Source organism: Ascidia mentula, chromosome 5 (genome assembly GCF_947561715.1).
Source record: "Ascidia mentula chromosome 5, kaAscMent1.1, whole genome shotgun sequence".
NCBI lineage: Eukaryota > Metazoa > Chordata > Ascidiacea > Phlebobranchia > Ascidiidae > Ascidia > Ascidia mentula.
In genome coordinates this window covers 15,306,326-15,329,235 of record NC_138570.1, presented here as the reverse complement: position 1 = coordinate 15,329,235, position 22,910 = coordinate 15,306,326, and the positions used below count along the sequence as shown (strand labels likewise).

Genomic DNA, 22,910 nt, shown 5'->3' with positions numbered 1-22,910 from the left:
TTCAATTTTCCACATGGCTTGTGACAACAGATTATTGATGGGCTTTGCTTAGGGATGTGTTGTCATCATACTTTTGAACTACTTTAATCCACTGGTAAACTCACAATAAAAATAAAGCTTATGAAACTCCTGTTGCGGCCAGGCATATTGCAGTTTAAAACGCACTGCACTTCTGGCATAAAATTTACGTGTTTTATTTTACAATGTTTCGTCTGCTATTCAGCGAGACTTCTTCAGGTATTGATACCGTATGTGTGTGTATTGCATGATAATTACCCATATCCTCACGACAAACTTTGCTCAGAGAATTATAAATGGTACACGTTTTTGTCCCTTGTCATTATTAGTGGTCATGTCACTTATTTAGGAGTATTGTCAATGGGGAACTTTTTGCCATTAAATTAATCCTATGAAATGGGTCTATTACCATAAAACTAAATAATTAACACTGAACGTTCGTAATATCGAACGTTATACGGGAATAACAGTCGTATAAATGCCTACACACAAATTTAAAACTGCGAAGGTCGTGGCTGTTAAAACCAATCGCACACTTTGCCTTGTTAATTTTGTACAATTATTTATTCAATAATTAAACATGTTACAAAATTTATCAAATCTTGATGGTCATGTACCATAGCACCGAAAATATACAAAAACACGCGGATTAAATCAAAACAATACAAAAATGAGTGGAGAAAATACAATATGAAAGACAACACTACAATTAAACGACGTCTATTTTACTCACAAGTTTGTGAAATGATTACACATAAAGGTCATATGTTTATACAATAACACATAATCAAGTTACTGATGGTAAGAACCATGGCTATAGCAGAAAGATTCAGATGCAATACAATCATGTCGTAAATATGTTTGCGTGCAAATTTGGTTACGTATTGGACTTTATTTATTAGCCAAACTGGTAAGTGTTTAGCAGGTGTATATTTGTTGCTATTTGCCAAGATCACTAGGTTTAGAAGCTTCACAGCCCAGGCATTTTCCAAGATTATTAGGGTTAGAGGTTTCGCAGCCCAGGCATTTGCCAAGATAGCACCTTTACAGTTAACACGTTTCAAGCAAACATTCTTTGTTGATACAGTTAGTGGGCCAAAATCAACATTTAATGCAAATAGACGTTTTGTATGTACAAGCAGGGATATCCGTTCAACTTGAAATTATATGCCAGTAATTGGCTCGGCTATTTCTTTTGCTATTCTGTGTTCCCAAATTCCAGCATTGGGTGTAATTGGAGAATGATTCAAGGTGCATTTTATCAACTGGATGGTGACAGAGTTTAAGGAAGTGTTGTCATCGCTGTCGCTCGACATACGACCATCTTTAAATATAAAATATGAAACGAATTTCTATTTCTGGTTAAAACCACTTGCACATATAACTGAACATATTTAATCAACAAATATGGTTGCAAACGTGTAATCTTTTTCGAAGGTAAATAGTAACCAAATTATGCGTAAACACTGGCATTGGCATGCGTTACGTGTTGTCCCAAGGTTAATGTGTTTGACATTACGTTCCAAAATAATGAGAATCTAATAGTAACAGAATGCTGAAGTACTAATATAGGAACCTGACGTCACGGGTATTGGTCGTTTGGTGTAAACTGTTGAGCTGGTTTGGAATGACATTATAGCCTTAATCCATTTGAGAATCTCTGAAAAATTTATATAATTAATTTAATTCCGTTCTGAAACCATATTTTACGCACGTACTGGTTACCGCCCTAAACCCTTTGTAGTAAACGAAGGACGAACAACCGACATCAATTTCATCTCCGTCTTCATAAGTAGTTGCATCCTCTTAAGTAAAAAATATATAAAAAAAATAAAATTAATAACAGTTTAATACTGTTATGATTATTTCTCTGACCACGACCCCCCAAAAAATTAGATATTTTTTTTACTATTATATTGTGTTTAAGTTATAAAACGTGCCGTATTAGTCTTTATATGTATACGAACTATCCCAACACACCAAAGGGATCATTCAGTTGCAAATCAACGAACGTGGTGTACGCAATAACATGTGCCCGCTGCCCACAAGCTCTGTACATTGGACAGACAGGGCAAACTCTGCGAAAGCGAATGAGTGGCCACAAGAACAATGTCCGACACAAAAACACTGAAAAGCCAGTAGGGGCACACTTCAACGAGCCCAATCATAGCGTGGACGACATACGGGTAATGGTCTTGCAAAAAGTCAAAGGAAAATCAAGACTAGCAAGGGAAACGGCCGAGCAACACCACATTAACCGCTTCAACGCCATCAAAGATGGGCTGAACAGAGATTGGTGATTCATGAGCCATTATCAACACGACGACGCCTCAGGAACGATGCCGCTACACGACGACGCCAACGAACAACAACTTATCGTTTCACAGTGCCTTTTTTATTAGACCGTCTTGCGCTTGCTTGTTGAATCGCATTGTGTTTATTTTCCCCTGATGAAGCGAGAGGTACTCGCGAAAGCTAGTGTACTTTTTGTAATACAAAATTCAAACTTATACAAAAAATCAAGAGAATTTAGTACATGTTGTGTTTAATACATTTTCTTTTCGATTTTTTTCTTTTCCGGGTTCATAAGTGCAAAAAGGTGGAAACCATTGTCGTAATGAATTAGGAGTTAATTTGAAAGTCAATGCGATGAGCTGGTTCAAGCTATTGCAGTTATAATAACGGACTCACTGTAGTTTCAAAAGTAACTCTGCTTAAAATATTTGCCCGTACAGCTTTCTGCGTTAACTTGCAATTTTGTATTTGCAAAATCTGATTTCTTAATGTTCGTTTTTAATTTTAATAATAAGCCACCTGACTTCATTCCAAAACTTCTAAACGATTTAAGTTATTGAAGTTAAAGAAATTGTTCCAATGCAATGATTGCAAATCTAGGTGTAATATAATATTTAGGCTTAGTTTAGATTTGATTTAAAAGGCAGAGGTACAGTAAATCAAATTACTAAAATAAACTGACTTGGAACAAACAAGAAAACTATCAAGGATCTCCTCAACTAGTGGGAAACATCCGACGAAGTTTTTTAACAGCAAATATGTGGAAGTGAACGACTACTAGCTGGTTTCCACTACGAGTGCTTAACGGTATTGCAACAGACAAATTGCCAACTATAAAATTGTTCCAGTAAGATAAAGTCACGTTGTACAGATTACCAAACACTTCAGTGACACTGGTCATTTCATGTGTTGTTGGCAGTTAATTTCCCATATCCTTTCGACAAACCTTGCTTAGAGAATTGTAGATGGTACACTTTTTGGTCTCTTGCCATTATTACTGGTAAAATCACTTATTTAGGAGTATTGGCAATGGGGCACATTTTGTTATTATTACTGAAACTACTGAACTTTTGAATTTTAAAGTCAGTCTGTTATTATTACGTAAATTATGGGCGAGTTATATAATGCTTGCACATATTTGAAACGGGCCATTCGTTGTTGTCAAAACCAATTGCAAACATACGTTTACTAATAGCAGCCCCTTTGTGGTGTTATCAATTTATTTGGTTTGCATAATTATTTAGTCGATAATAAAAAATGTCATGATTGTCGTACACACGATAGCACCGAAAAAATACAAAAAACACACGAATTAAATCAAAATATTACAAAAACTATTGAAGAAAATGTATTACAAAAGACAAAATAAACGACCTCTATTTTACTTTACAGGTTTATATGTTTGTACAACAACACAAGATCAGACTGCTGGTGGTTTAACTATGCTATAGCAGAAAGATTCAGACAGAATATGATCATGTCATAAAAAAAGATGGCGTGCAACAGACAAACTGGTAAGTGCTTGGCAGAGTGGTGTATATTTGTTGCTAAATTGCCAAGATAGCACCTTTACAGTGAACACGTATTATCCTAAAAATCTTGGTTGATACAGTGAGTGGGCCAAACTTAACATTTTTGCATTAATGCAATGTAAATTGCCAATGATATTCGTAGAAAAATAATAACGATGAGTAGTAGAAATTTAACAGGTATTTTGTATATGTTCAGGTAGGGATGCACCAAAAGTTTGGTTTGCCGAATTTATTCGGCCGAAACTGAGGTTTTCATAACAATTCCGTTTCGGCCGAATATTTTTTTGCAAAATTCGGCCGAAACTGAAACTCTTTAACTGCATTCAACGCTAATACGCAAAGTTTACTGTTAATTAGAATCATTGTTTAAACTGTACGAGTGTGTGTGTGTGTGTTTTTTTTTATTGTCACGGAAATGTTAAAATTTAACTTTGGCAGTTGGAACAACAGCGGTTGTTCTTACCAAAAACTTTGCCGAATATTTGGTTTCGGCCTAATAAAAAAATTTCTGTTTCGGTGCATTACTACGGACAAGCAAGGATACTTGGCTTGGCTACTCCTTTTGCTACTCTGCGTTCCCAATTTTCAACGTTGTTTGTAATTGGAGAATCCTTCAAGGTGCAGTTGTTGAAATAGTTGGTGACAGAGTTTAAGGAAGTGTTGTCACTGCCATCGCTCGAATTATGCCCATCTACAAACATAAAATATGAAAAGACTTTTCCAATTGTGGATAAAACCTCGTGCACATATAACTCAACATATTTAATCAACGAATATGGTTGCAAATGTTAAATTTTTTTCGAAGGAAAATAGCATCCAAATCATGCGTAAAATGTATTTGACATAGAATGGCAAAATAATGCAAATCTTAACATGAAAAAATGTTAAAGTACCAGTATAAAAACCTGACGGCAATGCTGGTAGTGGTCGTGTAGTGTAAACTGTGGAGCTGGTTTGGAATGACATTACAGCTTTAATCCATTTGAGAATCTCTAAAAAATAGACATAATGTAAATCGGTTATGAAACCACATTTCAAACACGTACTTTGTTTTACTCTCAACCCTTTGTAGCCAACAAAAGTTGAACAACCGACATCGATTTCATTACTGTCTTCATAAACAGTTGCATCTTCTAAAGTTATAATTATATTGAAAAAAAATTTATAAACACATGACAGTTAATTATTGTGACATTTTATTCTCTGTTCTTCCCCGAAAATATTCTGAGATAGTCGTTGATCATTGCTTCAGAATTGCCGTACTGCGTTAATATTTTTATGAGTGCCCTGTACTTTTTAAATTTAATGGATTTTTTCCCATTGGAAGTGCATATTTTTGTCTCATTAAATATTAATTCTTATTAATATGTACATTTTTTTTAGATTTTATAAATTTTACCGGTTCATAAGAGTAACAATTTGAGAACCATTGTTGTAGAGTTATAATGAAACAGGAGTTATTTTGAAAGTCAATGCAATTAGCTTGTTCAGGCTTTGGCAATTAATTACAATAAAGTACTTCCTATATTTTTAAAAATAACTTCCATCTCAGGAAGATTATCTGTTACCAGGAATAATTACTTCATTTTACCAATTCCCGCACAGCTTTTCGTGCTTACTTGCAATTTTGTATTTGCAAAAACTGAGGATGCCGGGTTGGCAAAATTGATTTTTAATTCTGCTGACTTCATTCTCAAAAATCTGAAAGTTTAAAATTTTTGACTTCCTATCAGAGCAAATTGGTGTCGCTGGTAAAATGACAATGCTGAGTAGAGGAATACATTCTGGCAAATAGGAGGAACCAGTCATTTGAAATATTTGAAAAAATTTTAAGTTCTTTATGCAATTTGCTACAAAATGCATTATCATTTCAAATATCAGCTGATATGTGAGAGACCCATTTTACAGCAAATTGTACAAAGGCGTCTCCATTTTTCAAAAAATACCTATTTTTCCTTTATATACAATCAGTGTGTACATAGTGGTGCTTTCACTGTTATTCCTCGGAACATGTTTCCAGCCAATATGAGCGTTGCAGTGATAGCACATCACTTCGCTCTGGGCGTATCCGTTGAATATTAACTTGTCCATTGTACGCTGAAAGCAGAAATACATGGAGTTAGGTGAAAGTAAACTTCATTACAAATACTATAATTATAAAGTGGGATTACGATTGAACCAAATTTCATTGTTGGAATTACTACCTTGTCACTGTCTTTAACATGAGCATCGGAAAAGACTGTTACAGTCATGGGCCTCCCACCATGCTTGATTTCATGCAAAGAAATTTGTTCGGAGCAGTCTTCATTCACTGTTGCGTTATTTTTGGTACGTTTGGCATAACTGCACTTTTCTGAACTTGCGTCAGAAGCACTGGCAATGTAACGGTTGCATTTTCCACAGAAGAATGGATTACCTGTTAAAAAAATTTGATAGTATTTAGTGATTAGATTTTTTATCATCAATGCTCAAAAATCTTCTGGGTTAAATACACATGTACCACTAGGTATGCGAAAAATATAAACTTTTGAAACCTACCCACAACCCTATTAATGATAATTCCGAAGAAGGAATCGTTTGTCTCACAGTCGCTTGGATGATATTTCCAACCCAGATGATATTCGCATTTTGGACAACGTGCGTAATTCCACGCATAACCTTCAAACCATGTTGCCCGTTCTGTTGGCTGTATGAGTCACAAGCGATACTTATTAACCAATCATGTTTGTAATAACTTTTCGTAAGAATAATGCTTCACCTCTCCTTGGTCACGCAAATATCCATGACACGCCGTAAATATTTCAAACTCCTCATTTTCAGGATTATGAAATGTTTGAAGAAGTTTGGGTTCGTGCGTGCATATTGGAACCTCCCTGCTCCTCGTTGGTTGTTTTCCTGTTCTTTTTAAGATATCCTTAGTTTCCAAAACTGTTTCCCCGCAATTTCCACAACACATCGCCTTATCTGTTTTATGCATAAAAGTTTAATAATTTCAATTTTGTTACTACATGTTAAAGAAATTGCTTTAATGCAATGATTGCAAATCCAGGTGGAAATGATTTTTGCGTTATATAACTGTAACTGCTTTTGGTATATCAAGTCCAATCTACTACTGCTTCTCAAGAGTAAAGTAGAATAGGCACAAAAAATGTGTTGGTAGTTGTGTAATTTAGACCTTTATGATGTGGGTAATTTAGACCGGGCGACAAAAACTGATATTAATTATTTATGCATTATTATCAGCACACAGTTTACACGTATGGTGAAATTTGCATAATATATGGTCGTATCTCAATAATTTTTTGCTAACAATACATTATATGTTTATACAGCATTACTACTGTTGTCATAAGCATTAAATATGTCAACATGAGAGTCAAGAAAATCTAAAGAAATATATATCTGAATTGGTCAGAAGAGGCAATGCAACTGGTAATAAAATCAGTTTCTGAAGGTAGAATGGGCATGAATAAGGCATCAAAGGCCTATAATGTACCAAAAACTACATTACAGAGACATGTTGAAGGCAAAAATATGCACGCTGTGGCCTCCAAGAAACACATAGGAAGGCACAGACCTTTCTGAGGAAATAGGACATCAACTGGTTGAACATGTCCTGGAGATGGAATCCAGGTTTTATGGGTTAAGTCTAACAAATCTCAGAAAATTGCTTCTATAATTAATCTATCAACAAGATTTAATCACGATAAAGAGATTGCTGGTAGAGAGTGGTGTGAGTTAGAACTCCAGAACCTACATCTCTTTCGACGGCATCTGGCTTCAATCGTATTCAAGTTAATACCTTTTTTGATCTTCTGGAGACAATGATAAACAAAACTAAAATTACTGCGGATTGGATGAAAAATATGGATGAATCAGGTCTTACCATTGTTAAAAAAGAAAAGTTTTGCAAGGAAAGAAAAGCATCAAATTGGGGATGCCTCTAAAATACTGTTGTAGGCATTGAGTCTCAGAGGCATTGTAGGCATCGTAGGCATTGAGTCTAGGCGTAGTAGGCATTTCAGGTTCTGAGGCATTGAGCCCAGGCGTTATAGGCATAATATGCCTTGTAGGCATTAGGTCGATGCCTAGACTATATGCCTACAATGGGTTTTTAGAGGGACCGTCAAATTGGTGCTATCACCAGTCAAGGGCGTGGTAAAAATATCACTATCATATGCTGTGTAAATGCAGCTGGCTTTTTTGTTCCATGTGGAATGATTTTTTTCCACGTTGCAAAATGAGGGTTGAACTGCAGGGTGGTGCAACTCCTGGAACCATGTTTTCTTGCCAGGTATGTGACTTATATTATGTCTTGAGTGGATGTATGAAATGTCCTGTAATTTGCTTCATTTTGTTACAGGAGATGGATAAATAGTGAGACTTTCTACATTTGGTTGGAACATTTCAATAAACAAGTAAACCCATCAAAGAAAGGTTCTGTTAATTTTAGATGGCCATAAAAGTCATACCCAAAACTTCAAAGCACTGCAATTCACCTCCAGCAGTGTTGTTTTTGCACACCAGTCATAGAATGCAACCTTTAGATATTTCATTTTTCAAACCATTGAAAAAATCACCCAATGGATGTGTGCAAATCCAGGAAGGTCTGTTACAGTTTTCCAACTAAGTCACTTGTTTGGGTTAGCTTATGGTAAAGCAGTTTGCGTCAGCACAGAAGTGAATGGATTTAAAAAATATGTCATTTTTCTTTTCAACTAATCTGTTTTCGATGACAATGACTTTCAGCCAGCAGAGGTCACTGATCGGCCAATGTCAAGGCAAGATTTGAATCTGCTATGTGTTTCTTTAGCAACTGTTTCTAATTTGTCAGTTTCATCTAACTCTGTTTCTTCCTGTTGAAACAAGTTCTTTAGGTAATTTGGCTGTAACCAATCCTAGCAATTCTTTAACTGTTGCTGAAAACTACACTGTGAATGACACCAGTCCTTTGCCAAAGAAAATATATGGAGAGGGCCAGAGAAAGCGAAAGTCAACAAAGGCTACAATTTTGACCAGTTCACCACATAAACGTACATAATAGTTAGGGAGATAGAGAAACCGAAAAAGAAGAAACAAGTTTTTGTAAAAAAAAGGGGGGGCCGGTTATCATGTTTCCAGTAAGATGGAAAAGGATATGCCTGTCTGGTTCGTGGAGAAAGCACTGATGATGACTGGATACAGTGCATGCGTTGCAAGAACTGGGCACAAGAAAAGTGTGCATACATGCGATAATTGTAGTAAATACTAAATAAGTTTATGGTTGAAAGCTGCAGACAGGGTGTGTTTGATCACTGTTTCGACCTGTAAGGTCTCATCATTGCAGCTGTTGACTGTAGCACTGTGCTAGCTTTGACACTAGTGGGCACACTTATTTCCATTCTGTGGTACCCTATACCAAACAACCGAGACGAACCTCCGTGGAGCGCACTATAGACAAATGGAACTGCTTGGTACCCGATAGTGCCAACCGCTCAAACCCAATTCAACATATGTGCAAAAAAGCCACAATAATGGATTTACACACAATGCTGTTCCAAATTTCACATTGACTGTGTAAATTGGAATTTTTAAATACTAAATATATTTTGTTTTGTTGCTTGACAATAGTTTGGGTGATAACTTACCAAATCGTGTCATTAACTCTTCTGATCAACTCCAATATTTTTTTATTAGGGTCTTAACTTAAGTGGTCTAAATTGCACAACTTTCCCCTACATTTTGAGTATTATGTGATACTTTTTGATCACTTCATTTAAAAATTCAATTACTTGCAAGTTTCAGCCTACCATTAGATATGTTCCTTTTGGTTTCGAATTCGTCGTCACTTGGTTTGCTTTGGGTGCATCCTCCCATTTTGCAACAAAATGTATTGCAGTCAGCGGTTTTGACATCTGTGCTCAAGCAGCTATCTGATTTTTGAACTGTAGGATGAGTTTTTTTTTTGCTTGAAAGGAAAATACAGAATTGTTATGCTTTTCTGTCGTGTGCTTCTTGCTTGCTCGAGATCTACATACTGTGCCAACAACTCAATATTTTTAACATTACATCTCAATAAAACATTTTTAACTTTTAATTGCTCACGTAAGATGAAGCCTACAGTAACGTACTTGCTATATACGAGAATAAGCAACCATTTTTGAAAACGCGAAACAACTTCTTTGTTATCTGATGACGTAACTACAATTACCTGGTGGGGGTTCCCACCAGGGGGATGTTAGTTGCCAGAGGGATGTTAGTTGACAAAAAAAATCGCCAGTAAACAAAACTTTGAACGCGGGTTACTCGGCCACTTTACAAGGTAGCGGCATGATTTTTTTACACGATACAGATCATTTTACCTGCAGATACTGTTTCAACTCACGCGATTTGTGTCCAGATTTATCGTGCGTTGAAATGTGGTCGTGTGGTGTAAACCGCTTTTGACGTGTGAGTAATTCTTTTGAAATAGGGAAAAATATGCCCGCGATTGCTTAACAAAGCCGCATGTGGGGCAACTGGAAGCTGCATGCTTTGATAAAGGTTGGCCCCCGTATTCCATAATTCGGAGAGTTTGTGTTTGACAAGAGTATTTTATCGTTATTATTGGGCTAGAGACTTAAATGTTCATGGTATTTAGGGGACCAACGCCTTTCTCTTTCAGTGTCGCATTTCATGTAACTGCCTGTTCTATATGGTAACCCTTTCGTCGTTTTTGACCAGTGTATTTCGTTTTTAATTTATGTGACCCATTTGTTTTGATTCTATTCAAAATTCAATCGTTTATTTGCATTCTATTCTCTAAATAAACAATTATTCGGATTAAACCTCCTGTCCACCTCTCAGCCAAGTGAATAAGTGGACAAACAATTTAGTGGCAATAGCCAGCAGGTCAGTCGACCTTTATTGCGACTTATTGCCCCAGCACCGTCGAGACAAATTGCAAGGGTAGCTACAGGCAACAGACATAACCGCTGTGACGAAATCATCAAATTCGCTAGACGCAATTGACGATCAAGTAATAAGATTGACTTCAGTAAATATACGTTCTGGATTACTAAGCGCCCTTCCCAAGTATAAAGCTGACTAGCGTGTTTCGCAATATTTGTGTAGTAAATGTCTTTCACTTGTATTAATCATAAATTTGCCCGACGGTTTTGTTCAAGTGAAATTTTGCATGTTTTAAAATCAGTTTTAATTTACAATATTTACCCGCGTGAATTTGTAACAATTGCAGTAAATTAACAACGAAAAAGATATGTGACATATTTTTCTACGTCAAATTTGCGCAGCTGGCCGATATATGCTTGTAACATCTTGCTCTGACGCTATCCCGTGCACTGTTGATCATAATTGTGCATGCACTTTGATACAACGTTGGTTACCTGTCAGTCTTTTTTTGATCAATTTAGAACACATTCTAAATCAATCGCGTTACCCAGCCGCAAATACAATTAGTCTTGTGGAATAAAGTTAACATATTGATATACTACTGTGCGTAGTTAACCTAGTTGAAGCAAAACCGAAAAACTTGTGTACGTAGAATGATACTGTGACAGTTCGGACTCGTTTTCGGGCTAAACATGTGCACATTTGCTTTACCGAGTTTCTGTTTTGAGTATAAGGAGACTGGCCCATATTGCTATTAACACTGCCATGTTTCAAAAGAAGACGTTTCGGCAAAAACTTATGCCATCAACAGTTTGAATGACGCGATTGGTGTAGCATAAGTTTTTGATGGCATTAGTGCCGAAACGTCTTCTTTTAAACATGACGGTGTTAATAGCAATATGGGCCAGTCTCTTTATACTCAGAATTATGGGAAAACCCGTGAGTTGTGTTCCTGGGTTTCTGTTTGTTGTTGGAAATTCCAGACTTCGACGAACTTCTGAAGTACGTTATTACAAAACGTGTGTGCCCAACATTAGCAATAGACACCCACGCAGTCGGTAAATGTACAAACTCGATACAACCTCAGGGCATCATGACAGCATGTCTGTGAAATGCGTGCGCTGAATGTTTGGCACCACGTTAACAGTTCTGCTTGGATTAGGAAATTGTATAAAACAAAAACAATCGAAACAAAACAAACAAGCGTTACAGGTATAAAAAATAGATTATCAGATATGCGAATCTGCTGTAATGTCGAAAAGCAAATGGTGTTGGAAATTGAATTGAATTATTCAGATAAACACAATTGCATATAAATAGCAAATTATATTGGAAATCAAATGAAATGAGGAATCCATACACAAAGTCGGGCGAACTTTGCTTGAACTTTGTGTGTGTTGTAATGTGACCAGCAGCCCACGCATTTCGGCGTTGCGCAAGATACGTGAGGGAAAAGAAGTTTTCAAATAATGAAAAAAAATGCAGTCTTGCACCATTCGTGCGTAACGGACAAGCAAAGTATAAAACATTGCCAATGGGCGAGACAATTCAGAGTGCCGAACACGAAACGAAGCCGAAACAAATCAGATCATGGCAATGATTGGAGTTCTGATTATTGCTTCTGTATTTCTGCAAGTGGCTGTAACTCAAAATGGTAAGTTTGGTAACAATAAAAGTGAACAGTCAATATTTTCAGTTATTCGTATCAAATTGTTACCTCGATTGTCTGCAACCATTTCACATTATTCATTAAATATTTTGACAACGACACACTGTAAAAAATAGCAGTTTAATATTTACACTTGTTCAATGCATTTTTAGGCGTGAATTACCACAGCGGCAGGACAAAGGTTGGCAGCAATCGGCGTGGCGACGTCAAGAATATTACTGTTGTGTACAACCGATGCTACACTGGCGAAGCTAAAAACATAACTGCTGTTGTTACCGGAAAATCAAGATGGCCGGACACTTTTATTGCAGCAATAATTGAGATACAACCGTGGGGATTCCGTGCTGTTATTCAGCGGACGGATGCACAGAGAAATGATTGGGGACAAAGAGGAGTCTATATGAACTGGAAAGCCTTTTACGGTAAAATGTTGCATAGCGTCTTTGCCTGTAATGCTCATAAAACAACTTGGTATCAAATTCGTATCAGCAGAAGTATGTCGGAGGTAAAAGTCATTGCATGTACTTGTCCAATAATATTGTAATCGGAAATTTTGATCTTTTTCATTAATGCAAAGTTATTACATTCTAGAAATGTAACGAGCACATTCTTCAACAGAAACTCCCGAATTCTATAATAATCCGTGTCAAAATGAAGCCAGATGCGACAACAGCGAGAATGGAAGGACTTGCTCATGCAATCAAGAGAACTACGGGCAATACTGCCAACACAGTACGGTGAAGTTGTTGTAACAGGAAGTCATCAAAGAGCTCGGGGAGTTTCTTTGCAACTCGTTTGCATTCGAGTAAATTCGGATAGTGCATAATGTCTGCATTAACCCAAGAACAAAGATTCTGACCTGTTCTTCACGTAATAACATACACACAAACTAATAGCTTTAGAACAGGATCAGCAAGGTGTCGTTTAAAGAAAAACGAAACATCTCTTTCCGTAATGAAACGCACATACACAAAGCGCTGTATTGTTTAGAGTACCTATGTCTGCTGGTTAACCTACAAAGCATTTCAGGTTATGTATATTGTTACCCGAACCCCTGTAATTACGACGAATGCACAGAACTTACAGATGATTTCAAGTGTACATGTCGGCCTGGAAGAACAGGGAAGAAGTGCGACAATGGCAAGTGTTTTTCTCAGTTGCTCATGGCTTGAAATTAAGCGAGAAACAACAGAACTAACTCTAATCAGTGTCAAGATGTTTTCATACAATTAAAGGAAAACCACTTCATTTCTTTGTATTGTTTCCTGCAGCGTATTACGACGGTGTGTTAAGTGTTGCATTTGAGGAGGGCACAAACAGCATAACGAAAACTATTCTGTACACGGAGTGCAAAAGTGTTTCGCCATCCGAAGTTCGACTCGCTGTCAAATCAAATGTGTCACGTGACGTCGGTGGAAAGGCGTTGGAAGTTTTTAGCTGGGGATTTAGAGCCAAATTTTGGAGATTGAATGATCTGGGAACAAATCCTGGTTTTGAAACTGCGATAGTTGAATGGATTGCAGTATACGGTAAGACGATATGTGTACAATACAATCCAAAATTTGTAGTTTACCTAATATGTGACATAGCTTTGACAATAAACGGCAAATGGCAGTTTGAAAACTGTAAATGGGTTGTGACCACCAGGTATCATAATGAATTACCAATCTGACGTTCTTCTGGTGAAAAATAACAAACGTACACCTTTTGTTCCAAAAAGATTGTATTTTCTGACGTTTCGCTGTACGTACGTACAAAAGGCAGTGTGTTGGGTTGTGACACAAACTGCAGCGTTTAATATTTCTGTTATATGTTATGTCTGCGACTTACCGCATGATAAACATGTTAAACACGCAGACACTCTCAACCCACCAGGCAGTCTTTGCCAAAACGGCGGAACTTGTGAAAACACTGCAAACGGATCAATCTGTGTTTGTCCCGTTCGAACGACGGGAAAATACTGCGAAACACGTAAGCAATTTTTTATTTCTCATGTATTTATGCCAATACAGAGAAGTGTGTGGGCGCCAAATGCATAATCAGTAAATTCTCGATTAAACTACGAACTGTAAAAAATATAAACACCAACAAAAATTTGTGGAACTAATTATTGCCATGTAATGTCGGGTTGGTTTTGTTTTTGTTTGGCACTTTGACATTTTTATGTAAGGACCATTGATGGTTGTTCGTTTTATGTAATTTTTCTGTATTTAAAGACGTTACACATTGTGCGTCATCGCCATGCATGCACGGAGGAACTTGTATTCCTGAAAATGACTTCTTCCGATGCATTTGTCCAGAAAGATGGGATGGAGATAGATGTGAACTTGGTAATGTTGTTTAATTGACATAACACACCAATCAACAGCATATTTGATCAAAAATCTCCCTACCAAACAAAACCACACATAATCTGTTTGACTGTATGGCAAAAAGAACAAAGAATACGTTATGAATGCAAACAAGACTAGCTTACTACTCCAGCGCTAGGAGAATAACGCCTACCAGCAGTGAAGTCTGCACTACATTAATTTTGATGGAAAGCAGACCGATGGTACACGACATAAACAAACTGTACAGATGTACAACTGTGTGCACGTATTCATGTGCCCTGCTTAGTTTACTAACCATGGTCGCTTGTCTGACTCAACCTGCCGCTTTGGTCTTTTTTCAGAACCCGGAATGCGTTCACGTTCTTATGTCGGAAGCCTGCGAAGAGCAAGACCGCCCACATACGGAAAAACGGTTGAAATTGTCTATGGTACCTGCCTGAGTGGTCTTGCTTTATCAGTCAATGCTACAGTGGTAAAATCAGGTTTATATCTCGATACATTCAACTACACCACGCTCGGAATATACCCTTGGGGATTTCGTGGACTCATTCAGAGAACTGATAGTCGTGAAGGATGGGGGCAGACCCTTTATCTCAAATACACGATACTTTTTGGTAAGTTACATATTACCCAAGTAAATTTGAACGTTTTAAAAGTTGATTTCCCTTGTAAATCTGAATCATGTACATGAAATACCACTGTATCGTTACTTTAACAAACATAGAGGTTTATGTTTAGAAACGCAGGCATTTAAACAAAGCCCGTGTTTACATTCTTCAAGTTGTACAAACAATGCCGAATCTGGAAGAGTTTGTCACTGTGATCCAGGCTACAAAGGAGAGTTTTGCGAACTTGGTGAGCAATTTCACAAATTGTTTCCAATTGGAGCTCTAGGCCTTAAGTAGGAAAATACTAAACAAACTTACACTCCAGGTTGGAAAAAAATAGGCTTTCAAACAATTTCACAATGGCATGTTGCGGTTAACACAAAAATTTATTTTTCAGCGATGGTTTACTGTTTTCCCAATCCCTGTAACACTGGCGTTTGTACGGAATATGTAAACGGATACAACTGCTCATGTCCAAATAATAGGACGGGCAAGCATTGCGAGACAGGTAAGCAAGAAACCAGATAAGAGTTTTACATGGGTTGTGCAATGAATTGTACATTGGCTCATGAAATAGCAGATCAACATAATGAAATATTTTATGGAGCGCTTTTTACACAATCTCCTTATTGAATTAAAAATGAATTCTGCTTTGTTAGCATAGAGGCGATTTGGCTCAATAGTTTTCCCAATGTGTATCAGTCGTCATTTAAGATACGTACTAAATCATTTTGCAGTCATAAGCATGAGTGGATCGGTGCGAGTGGGGAGTCAGGAAAGAGTGGAACCCTATTCAAAAATCATCAAAGTTGTTTACGATGAATGTCAGGACAAAAATATCAGCAGGGTGGAAGTTTCAGCGGCCGGTGAGAGCCTATACAGCGATACTTTCAGCGCCACCGTAACCGACAACCAACCTTGGGGTTTTACCGCCGTGGTGCGAAGAACCGACAGACCTAGAGAAGGTTGGGGTCAAAGTCGGGTTCAGCTATCCTGGACAGCTGTCTTTGGTAAGAAATGTTGTTTAGAATTTCAATTATATTTGTTTGGACTGGTGTTAGAATATCGTGAAGCTAAGCGAAAAACCTTCATGCCACAGACTTAAAGTCGAGTTTGGAGTTGTCTTGCCAAAATGGTGCAACTTGTCGCAACAGCATGGAAGGACGTATTTGCGATTGTTCACCGGAGTACACAGGAAGATTTTGTGAAATACGTGAGTTTGAATTAATACGTCATGAAATTTCAAACACTGCTTGCATTTTATTAACGGTTTAGTATAAAACAGATCATTTTTCTCAACCAATTGAAATTTTCGTTTACGTTGACTTCGTTAAATGTATTGCCTGAAGATGTTAAGCATAATTTACTTAAATTTACGCGCCTATTTTTAGGACTTGTTCATTGTCTTTCTAACCCATGCCAGAGAGGTGAATGTATTGAACAGGCGGGTGGTTATGAATGTAATTGCCCGAAAGGCTGGAAAGGAAAAACTTGCGATATCCGTAAGAACTTGTGACAAGTTTTATTATTCTTCATATCTTTGCTTCATTATATTGAAAACCAAAACAAAATACTTTTGAATATGAACATATTTTTTTGCGGTAACCATGTCTCTCCTGACTGCGGGTTGGTTCCTGTCCAATATTATTTTCTTCCAGAGGGGCCATGGATACAAGGTACTGCACGGGTAGGGTCTCACAGATATTCGTCCGAACCTGGCAAAGAGATGGTTGTGAGTTACGATCGTTGCTATAGCGGGGTTGCTAATGAGGTCACAGCGACCGCTAGTGGCGCTTCAAGATACTCCGATACTTTCGAAGTCGAAATCCTCGAAATATTTGCTTGGGGATTTCGATCCATGGTACGGAGGAGCCACGAAACTAATTGGGGACAAAGTGATGTAGAAATGCAATGGACGGCTTATTTTGGTAAAAATGTTTATTGATTTTGTCTTTTTGTAACATATAATGGATAGATTATTTTGCCACTGAAATATTAAAACGACAACTTTATATGCTCAGATTCGTACGATTATGAAAGCAACCCTTGTTTAAATGGAGCACTTTGCACCAATAGTGAGGACGGACAAACTTGTCACTGCACTGAACGGTTTGTCGGAGAGTTCTGCAAAACTCGTAAGTCAGCTAATACATTGCGTATAGTAAGGATGGTCAATTAATTTGTGATGATAATATTTCGATTACTGTATATGAAAGCACTACAAAATTGCAATATAGTAATTTTCTAAAATGCCTGCAATACTTTCAAAACGTTTCGAAAAAATTTTTTGCAACTTTTTCTGTAGCTGGTAATAAATAATATTCTTGATCAGCTTTGATTCACTGCTACCCGAACCCATGCAACGGGGGAAGTTGTACCGAACTTGAAAACGATTACCAATGTTCCTGTCCAGGGCAAACTGGGGGAAAGAACTGTGACAAAGGTAACAATTGTCGGATTTACTTTTTTCGTAGTTTAAGAAGCATTTTGAAATATTGAAGTCAACTTTGCAACATCTATAGCACTTGATTTTGTGCATTAGGATTTGACCACTTTTCTTTATATGCAACTTTCCATTGTTGTTTAATTTCTGTTTGGATTCCTTGAGTGGTGGCATTAAGGAATTTATTTTTTATTTACATTTATTTTCCAACAAAGTAACAGCACAAATCAATCTCAAACAATTTTCACAGGTTACCATGTTTACCGCACGCCCGTTACGTTTGAAAACACAACTGCATCGAGTACAACCGCAGTAATTCTCTACAACTCCTGCATGAGGGAAGCTCCTTACGAAGTAAATGCTACGGGTGTAAGTGGTTACGGTCAAAACGCCGGAGTGAATGTGTACGAAGCTTACAGCTGGGGCTTCAAAGTGAAAGTTTGGAGAAAGAACAAAGGAACAAATCCACTCTATGAGGCAGTTGCCCTTAATGTGGAATCTTATTTCAGTAAGTTCCGGAACAAGTAAACAATGGTTATTTTTAACTATTTGGTTTTAGATTCTGTGAACTTTTCTTTCAACCCGTGTCAGAACGGAGGGTTTTGCCTTAACGCTGTGAATGGAAGTATTTGCGATTGTCGAATCCGTACAACTGGACGATATTGCGAAACTCGTACGTAAAACCGCCTCCGAATAGTTTTAATTTAAAATTAAGTGTTTTTCACGCATTTTTAGGACAAACCCATTGCGCGTCGTCACCTTGTATGAACGGTGGAACTTGTGTACCCTCTTACAGCTACTTCAGGTGTAATTGTCCAGAACCCTACACAGGTGACAGATGCCACGTTGGTAAGTAATCCAGACTCTATTGAAGTATATATTTATTCATAGCGTGATTCAGCATTTGGAAAGAGCTTAAAATTATTATGACTGATACTATTTGTTGCAAAAAGTGGAAACAAAATTTTGAAGAGAGCATTGCATCACAAACCCGAAATAATGTAGTATACGTGGCGGTAAATTTCTGCGTCAAATACAAAAAAATGTAATAGGAATCACTGTACAATTTGTGAGAATTTTTGTTTTGATTAGAACCAGCCATTCGAAAGTTGGAGCACATACCTTCGTTACCAGTTGTCACTGGGCCACCATACGGAAAAATCGTCACCGTTGTTTATGACCGTTGTTACACTGGTGTTGCATATGTGGTCAACGCAACTGTTGCCGGTTCAACAGCTTATTCCGATACTTTTAATCAGACCATTCTCGATATTTATCCTTGGGGATTCCGAGCGCTCGTACAGAGGACTGATCGTCCCGGAGAAGGATGGGACCAAACCATCTACATGCGATACAGAGCCATATTTGGTAAATATTTTACATCCAAGTGATTGCGGACACTAGTATTCATGTATTTGATTAAGTGCCGCAACTGAAATCCTTCACATAGGACAAAACTGCAATATTTTAACTTGCTATATTTTTATGTTCTCCCAAAAGTAGTTTGATTTACAAATGATACTTTGCCTTCGTAAATAAGTTCGGCATATGCAAGTAAAATAATCGTAATAATCATTAAGCTCAACCACAACTGACTTTTCCTACTGTCTGTTTTAGAAACGCGCGCTTACCTTCGCGACCCATGTATATATGCAACTGGATGCACAAACACAGCTGATGGAAGACAGTGTCATTGCCGTCCAGGATTTAAGGGGGAATTTTGCGAAGCAGGTACGATTACTTTACTATGTGCTGCCTCTCATTTTTAGTCACGAAAATTTTTGAAAGATAATTTCACTCAAGAATTTCCTAGATAAATATGTCCTTATGATACATATTCTTTCAATCTGAATTAAAAAATATTTTTTATATTTAATACTACCCTGTCTGCAGCTTTGCAATATTATGGCTTTTTTGCACATATAATACTATCTGTTTTTACAGCAATGGTATATTGTTACCCAAACCCATGCCAAAGTGGCAGTTCTTGTACAGAGTATGATAACGGTTATAACTGTACATGTAACGAAGACAGAGTTGGAAGAAACTGCGAAATAGGCAAGTTACCATATCATATATCACCAATTAGGAAAGTTTATTACGTAAGTTGAGTTGTAGTGCATCGAATGCTTCTACATCATGTTTTGCAAACAAATAATGTTGAAGCAATGGACCTAAAATTTGTCTTTAATTGAAGGAAAACAATAGTTTTATTTGAGCTGCATACACAGGGCAACAGTTTCGACTTATTTTTTCGTTGAGAAAATATATAAAAAATCAAAACAATGCCACCACATACAAAAATTGTTTAGTTCAATTTAGCGCAGAAAATCGCCAAAAACATTTTATCTCATTATTTTATTGTACATATATTTTACAATCACAAACAATAACATGAAAATATTTTTACATTTTCCAGTTATCAGAACAAATGGAAGAAAAAGGATCGGATCCCTCACACGTGTTCCCCCTTACTCTAAATCCATCGATGTGGCATACAGCAGATGCATGAGCTCGGTGGCAACAAACGTGAGCGTGTCTGCGAGAGGTTCGAGCATATACAGCGACACTTTCAGTGCAGTTGTCCTTGAAGTGCTTCCTTGGGGCTTCCGGGCTGCAGTAAAACGCACTGATATCACGAAATCTGGATGGGGCCAAACCACAGTGAAGTTGTATTGGACGGCACACTTCAGTGCGTACTTTTTGGTTATAATTTGTCGAAAATATGATTTGTTTAGGCATTTGTTACTTATGGTAATTAAGAAAAGGCTACAACATGTGTAAATAACCTGTAACTTTATAAGTGGCCTCTCGAAAAGTTATTTTTCGTCCACTTTTCGTAATGAACTATCAAAACAGCGATAATAAATGTGATGTTGGGACTACACTGCAGTTGTATAAATGGTTTATTAATGCAATAATAAATAAAACAATACAAACAAAATAGGTATAAAAACGTCAAACCAGCGTCAACGCGTTATCAAATGTTCTTCGGTAACTAAAACAACTGCCTATGGTGATGTTTAATATTTTTAGGTGCCGAAAAGGATCTACCTGCTTGTCAAAATGGAGGAACTTGCTACAATCAAGTTGATGGAAGAGTTTGTGGATGTGCCGACGGGTTTACTGGAGCCCTGTGCGAAACGCAAATTGTGTAAAGATACCCATATTGCAATATCAACTATAATTCTGTAATCTGGACTGTACATTTTGTTAATAAAACTTTCAATCAAGTACTTGCCTATCAGTGTCGTTTTTAACTTAAATTTTGCAGCAGCCATACGGCAGCTAAACGATAAATTTTTTCAAAAGCAGTGCTGGAATTTTTACTTTGGTCGTTTATGCCAACGGCAATGCTGCAAATGGAATATTGTATAAGCAATAGCGCTAACAACGTTTTTTTTTATTGTGAGCTTCAGTCAGGGCCACTGTTTCGACCTAACAGGTCTTATCACTGTAGCTATGGTGTTACTTACAACGATCTTGTCTGCTAAATAGCCTGCAAGACTTCCACTTTGTGGTGAATATACAACCGCCATTAACCATGGTGTATCAAACTACTTGGTGTAACCCAACAGTAACCGCAAGTTGAACCGAAAAGCTTGCTTAAATGCAAAATATTTTCATAAAATTTGAGCAATTTAATTTCTGCCATGCTAACACTGATTTCCTTGCAAAACATGATAGCAATCATCCATGTTAAAAATACAAAGAATTTATGATTGATAATTGAATATAATTGAACTGTCACTTTGTCATAAAAAACTTACATGTAATAAATGAGCACAAAAAATCGGCATATTTTGCGGTGGTAAATTCAATGAGGCAGAACGATTTGAGACCAGGTGTTTAGTTTTATGATCAGTAAACAATCATTCAACGTTCGATCGATATATTGGCTGACCATTTGGTTACCAAATTAGATCTAAGCCAGGTCTAGCTGGTTCGTAGGAGCATTAGTGTTAGATTATGATGGCAAACACAATTTTAAAGAAGTATTGTGTAGTGGATAGCATGATAGATTCGCATTTCATTGCGAAAAGGTTATTATGTAATTTTAGCGAGCTGTTAACGGTGTGACCCGTAGCTCTCACAGACTCATATGTGATCTTGCCTGTCCCTGTTGAATTTTCGTGCCAAGTGTTCTCGTCTTGGGTAACTCTTGTTTCGCCAGGTTGCGAAGCCACGTCTTGGGTAACTCTTGTTTAAGGCCGGTCGCACAGTTCGTGAATATCACATGTGTTTTGTAAACATTTTTACGACACCAGGTTGCGAAGCCACGCTTTACTGTGTTGTTAAAAAAAGGATCCCTGGTAAACTGCACCTTGGAGAAAAATATCCTAAAATAGTAAAATGGAACATAATCCCCGGAAACAGGGAGAATTTAACAACAAAAGGCCTAAAAGTTGGCTTTTGTTACAAGTCTATATCACAAAAACTGTCAAAACTTAGAATTTTAAGTCACTGTTGACTTACATGTTGAAGCCTGAACCTATATGTGCCGTAAAGCTTTCTTAAAAAAAAAACGCTGTGCTTTGGTCTATGCGGTGTGGCGCTTTTTGGCAACCTTTAAACCTTACAACATTTTTTAGGCTTTCGCCAAGTCGTAGTTGCATATTCAAAGAAATTACGTCAAGTAAACGGCATTTTATTGATTACGACATCACGACAAAAACACAATTCAGTGTAACGCCAAGTTAAGTACCCTACTTCGCTTATTAATCGCATCTAATTCCTGGTATGCCTGAAGCTTGGAACGAATGAAGCAATTGAGTGGTCAGTTTGCATGGCTCGTATGTTTCCTGTCTTTGGATTGGTTCCGACATCAACAAATAAATGCTAGTTGTTGTTGGCGTAGTTTCGCGGGGGCAGGCAAACAATGTGTTCACCAGTGTAGTCTGTAGTTGGCACCATTTAATCGTATTCAATTAAGAAACTATGCTGTTTTCAACAACACAATTGTGAGCAAGGCTTGTTATATTTATATGCTGTGGCGCTTTACCAATTAGGGCCGACTTGCTAGTTTTTATCGTTCTGTTGAAGAAATAGTCGCTTGCTGCTGATAATATTTTGTTGTCATGGAAACATTGTACTATCGTGGTCTGTGCTTTCATATATCGGAGGAAAATATATATATGATAA

The 22,910-nt window shown here is 37.3% G+C and overlaps 2 protein-coding genes across 7 annotated transcripts in view; one reads left to right on the top strand and one right to left on the bottom strand.

Annotated features, from left to right (window-relative positions):
- Positions 1-1,170: 1,170 nt before the first annotated feature.
- Positions 1,171-9,900, bottom strand: LOC145901368 (uncharacterized). 4 transcript variants are annotated; one of them, XM_082989023.1, is made up of 8 exons: positions 9,635-9,893; positions 6,604-6,809; positions 6,384-6,531; positions 6,050-6,261; positions 5,792-5,942; positions 1,737-1,823; positions 1,595-1,678; positions 1,171-1,342 (listed from the first exon to the last, which is right to left on the bottom strand). In XM_082989023.1, the coding sequence occupies exons 1-8, from the start codon at positions 9,699-9,701 to the stop codon at positions 1,182-1,184; spliced, it is 1,116 nt and encodes a 371-aa protein (XP_082845149.1). In that variant the 5' UTR covers positions 9,702-9,893; the 3' UTR covers positions 1,171-1,181. The 4 variants fall into 4 exon arrangements, with proteins under 4 accessions (XP_082845149.1, XP_082845148.1, XP_082845147.1 ...); XM_082989022.1 differs by lacking the exons at positions 1,171-1,342; positions 1,595-1,678; positions 1,737-1,823 and adding exons at positions 3,527-4,536; positions 4,751-4,837; positions 4,892-4,978 and having other exon boundaries at positions 9,635-9,900; XM_082989021.1 differs by lacking the exons at positions 1,171-1,342; positions 1,595-1,678; positions 1,737-1,823 and adding exons at positions 3,527-4,536; positions 4,739-4,837; positions 4,892-4,978 and having other exon boundaries at positions 9,635-9,899.
- A 2,363-nt stretch (positions 9,901-12,263) lies between these two features.
- The window catches only part of LOC145901348 (uncharacterized), a 65,162-nt gene continuing 54,515 nt past the window's right edge, over positions 12,264-22,910 (top strand). For all 3 annotated transcript variants that reach the window (XM_082988994.1, XM_082988993.1, XM_082988995.1), the window contains exons 1-10: positions 12,264-12,369; positions 12,537-12,806; positions 13,003-13,116; positions 13,414-13,524; positions 13,656-13,913; positions 14,242-14,355; positions 14,601-14,714; positions 15,059-15,331; positions 15,456-15,572; positions 15,723-15,833. In XM_082988994.1, coding sequence (XP_082845120.1) covers positions 12,306-12,369; positions 12,537-12,806; positions 13,003-13,116; positions 13,414-13,524; positions 13,656-13,913; positions 14,242-14,355; positions 14,601-14,714; positions 15,059-15,331; positions 15,456-15,572; positions 15,723-15,833 — 1,546 coding nt within the window. In that variant the 5' untranslated portion in view covers positions 12,264-12,305. The remainder of the gene's footprint in view (positions 12,370-12,536; positions 12,807-13,002; positions 13,117-13,413; positions 13,525-13,655; positions 13,914-14,241; positions 14,356-14,600; positions 14,715-15,058; positions 15,332-15,455; positions 15,573-15,722; positions 15,834-22,910) is intronic.

What these genes read in the sequence shown, in the direction of transcription:
- LOC145901368 (XM_082989021.1), bottom strand. Translation starts at nt 9,701, where the DNA reads ATGGGAGGATGCACCCAAAGCAAACCAAGTGACGACGAATTCGAAACC. An exon ending in TATCATTAATAGGGTTGTGG is followed by an intron (nt 6,262 to 6,383) that starts GTAGGTTTCAAA and finishes TTTTTTTAACAG; the next exon opens with GTAATCCATTCTTCTGTGGA. An exon ending in TGTATATAAAGGAAAAATAG is followed by an intron (nt 4,979 to 5,791) that starts GTATTTTTTGAA and finishes TTATAACTTTAG; the next exon opens with AAGATGCAACTGTTTATGAA.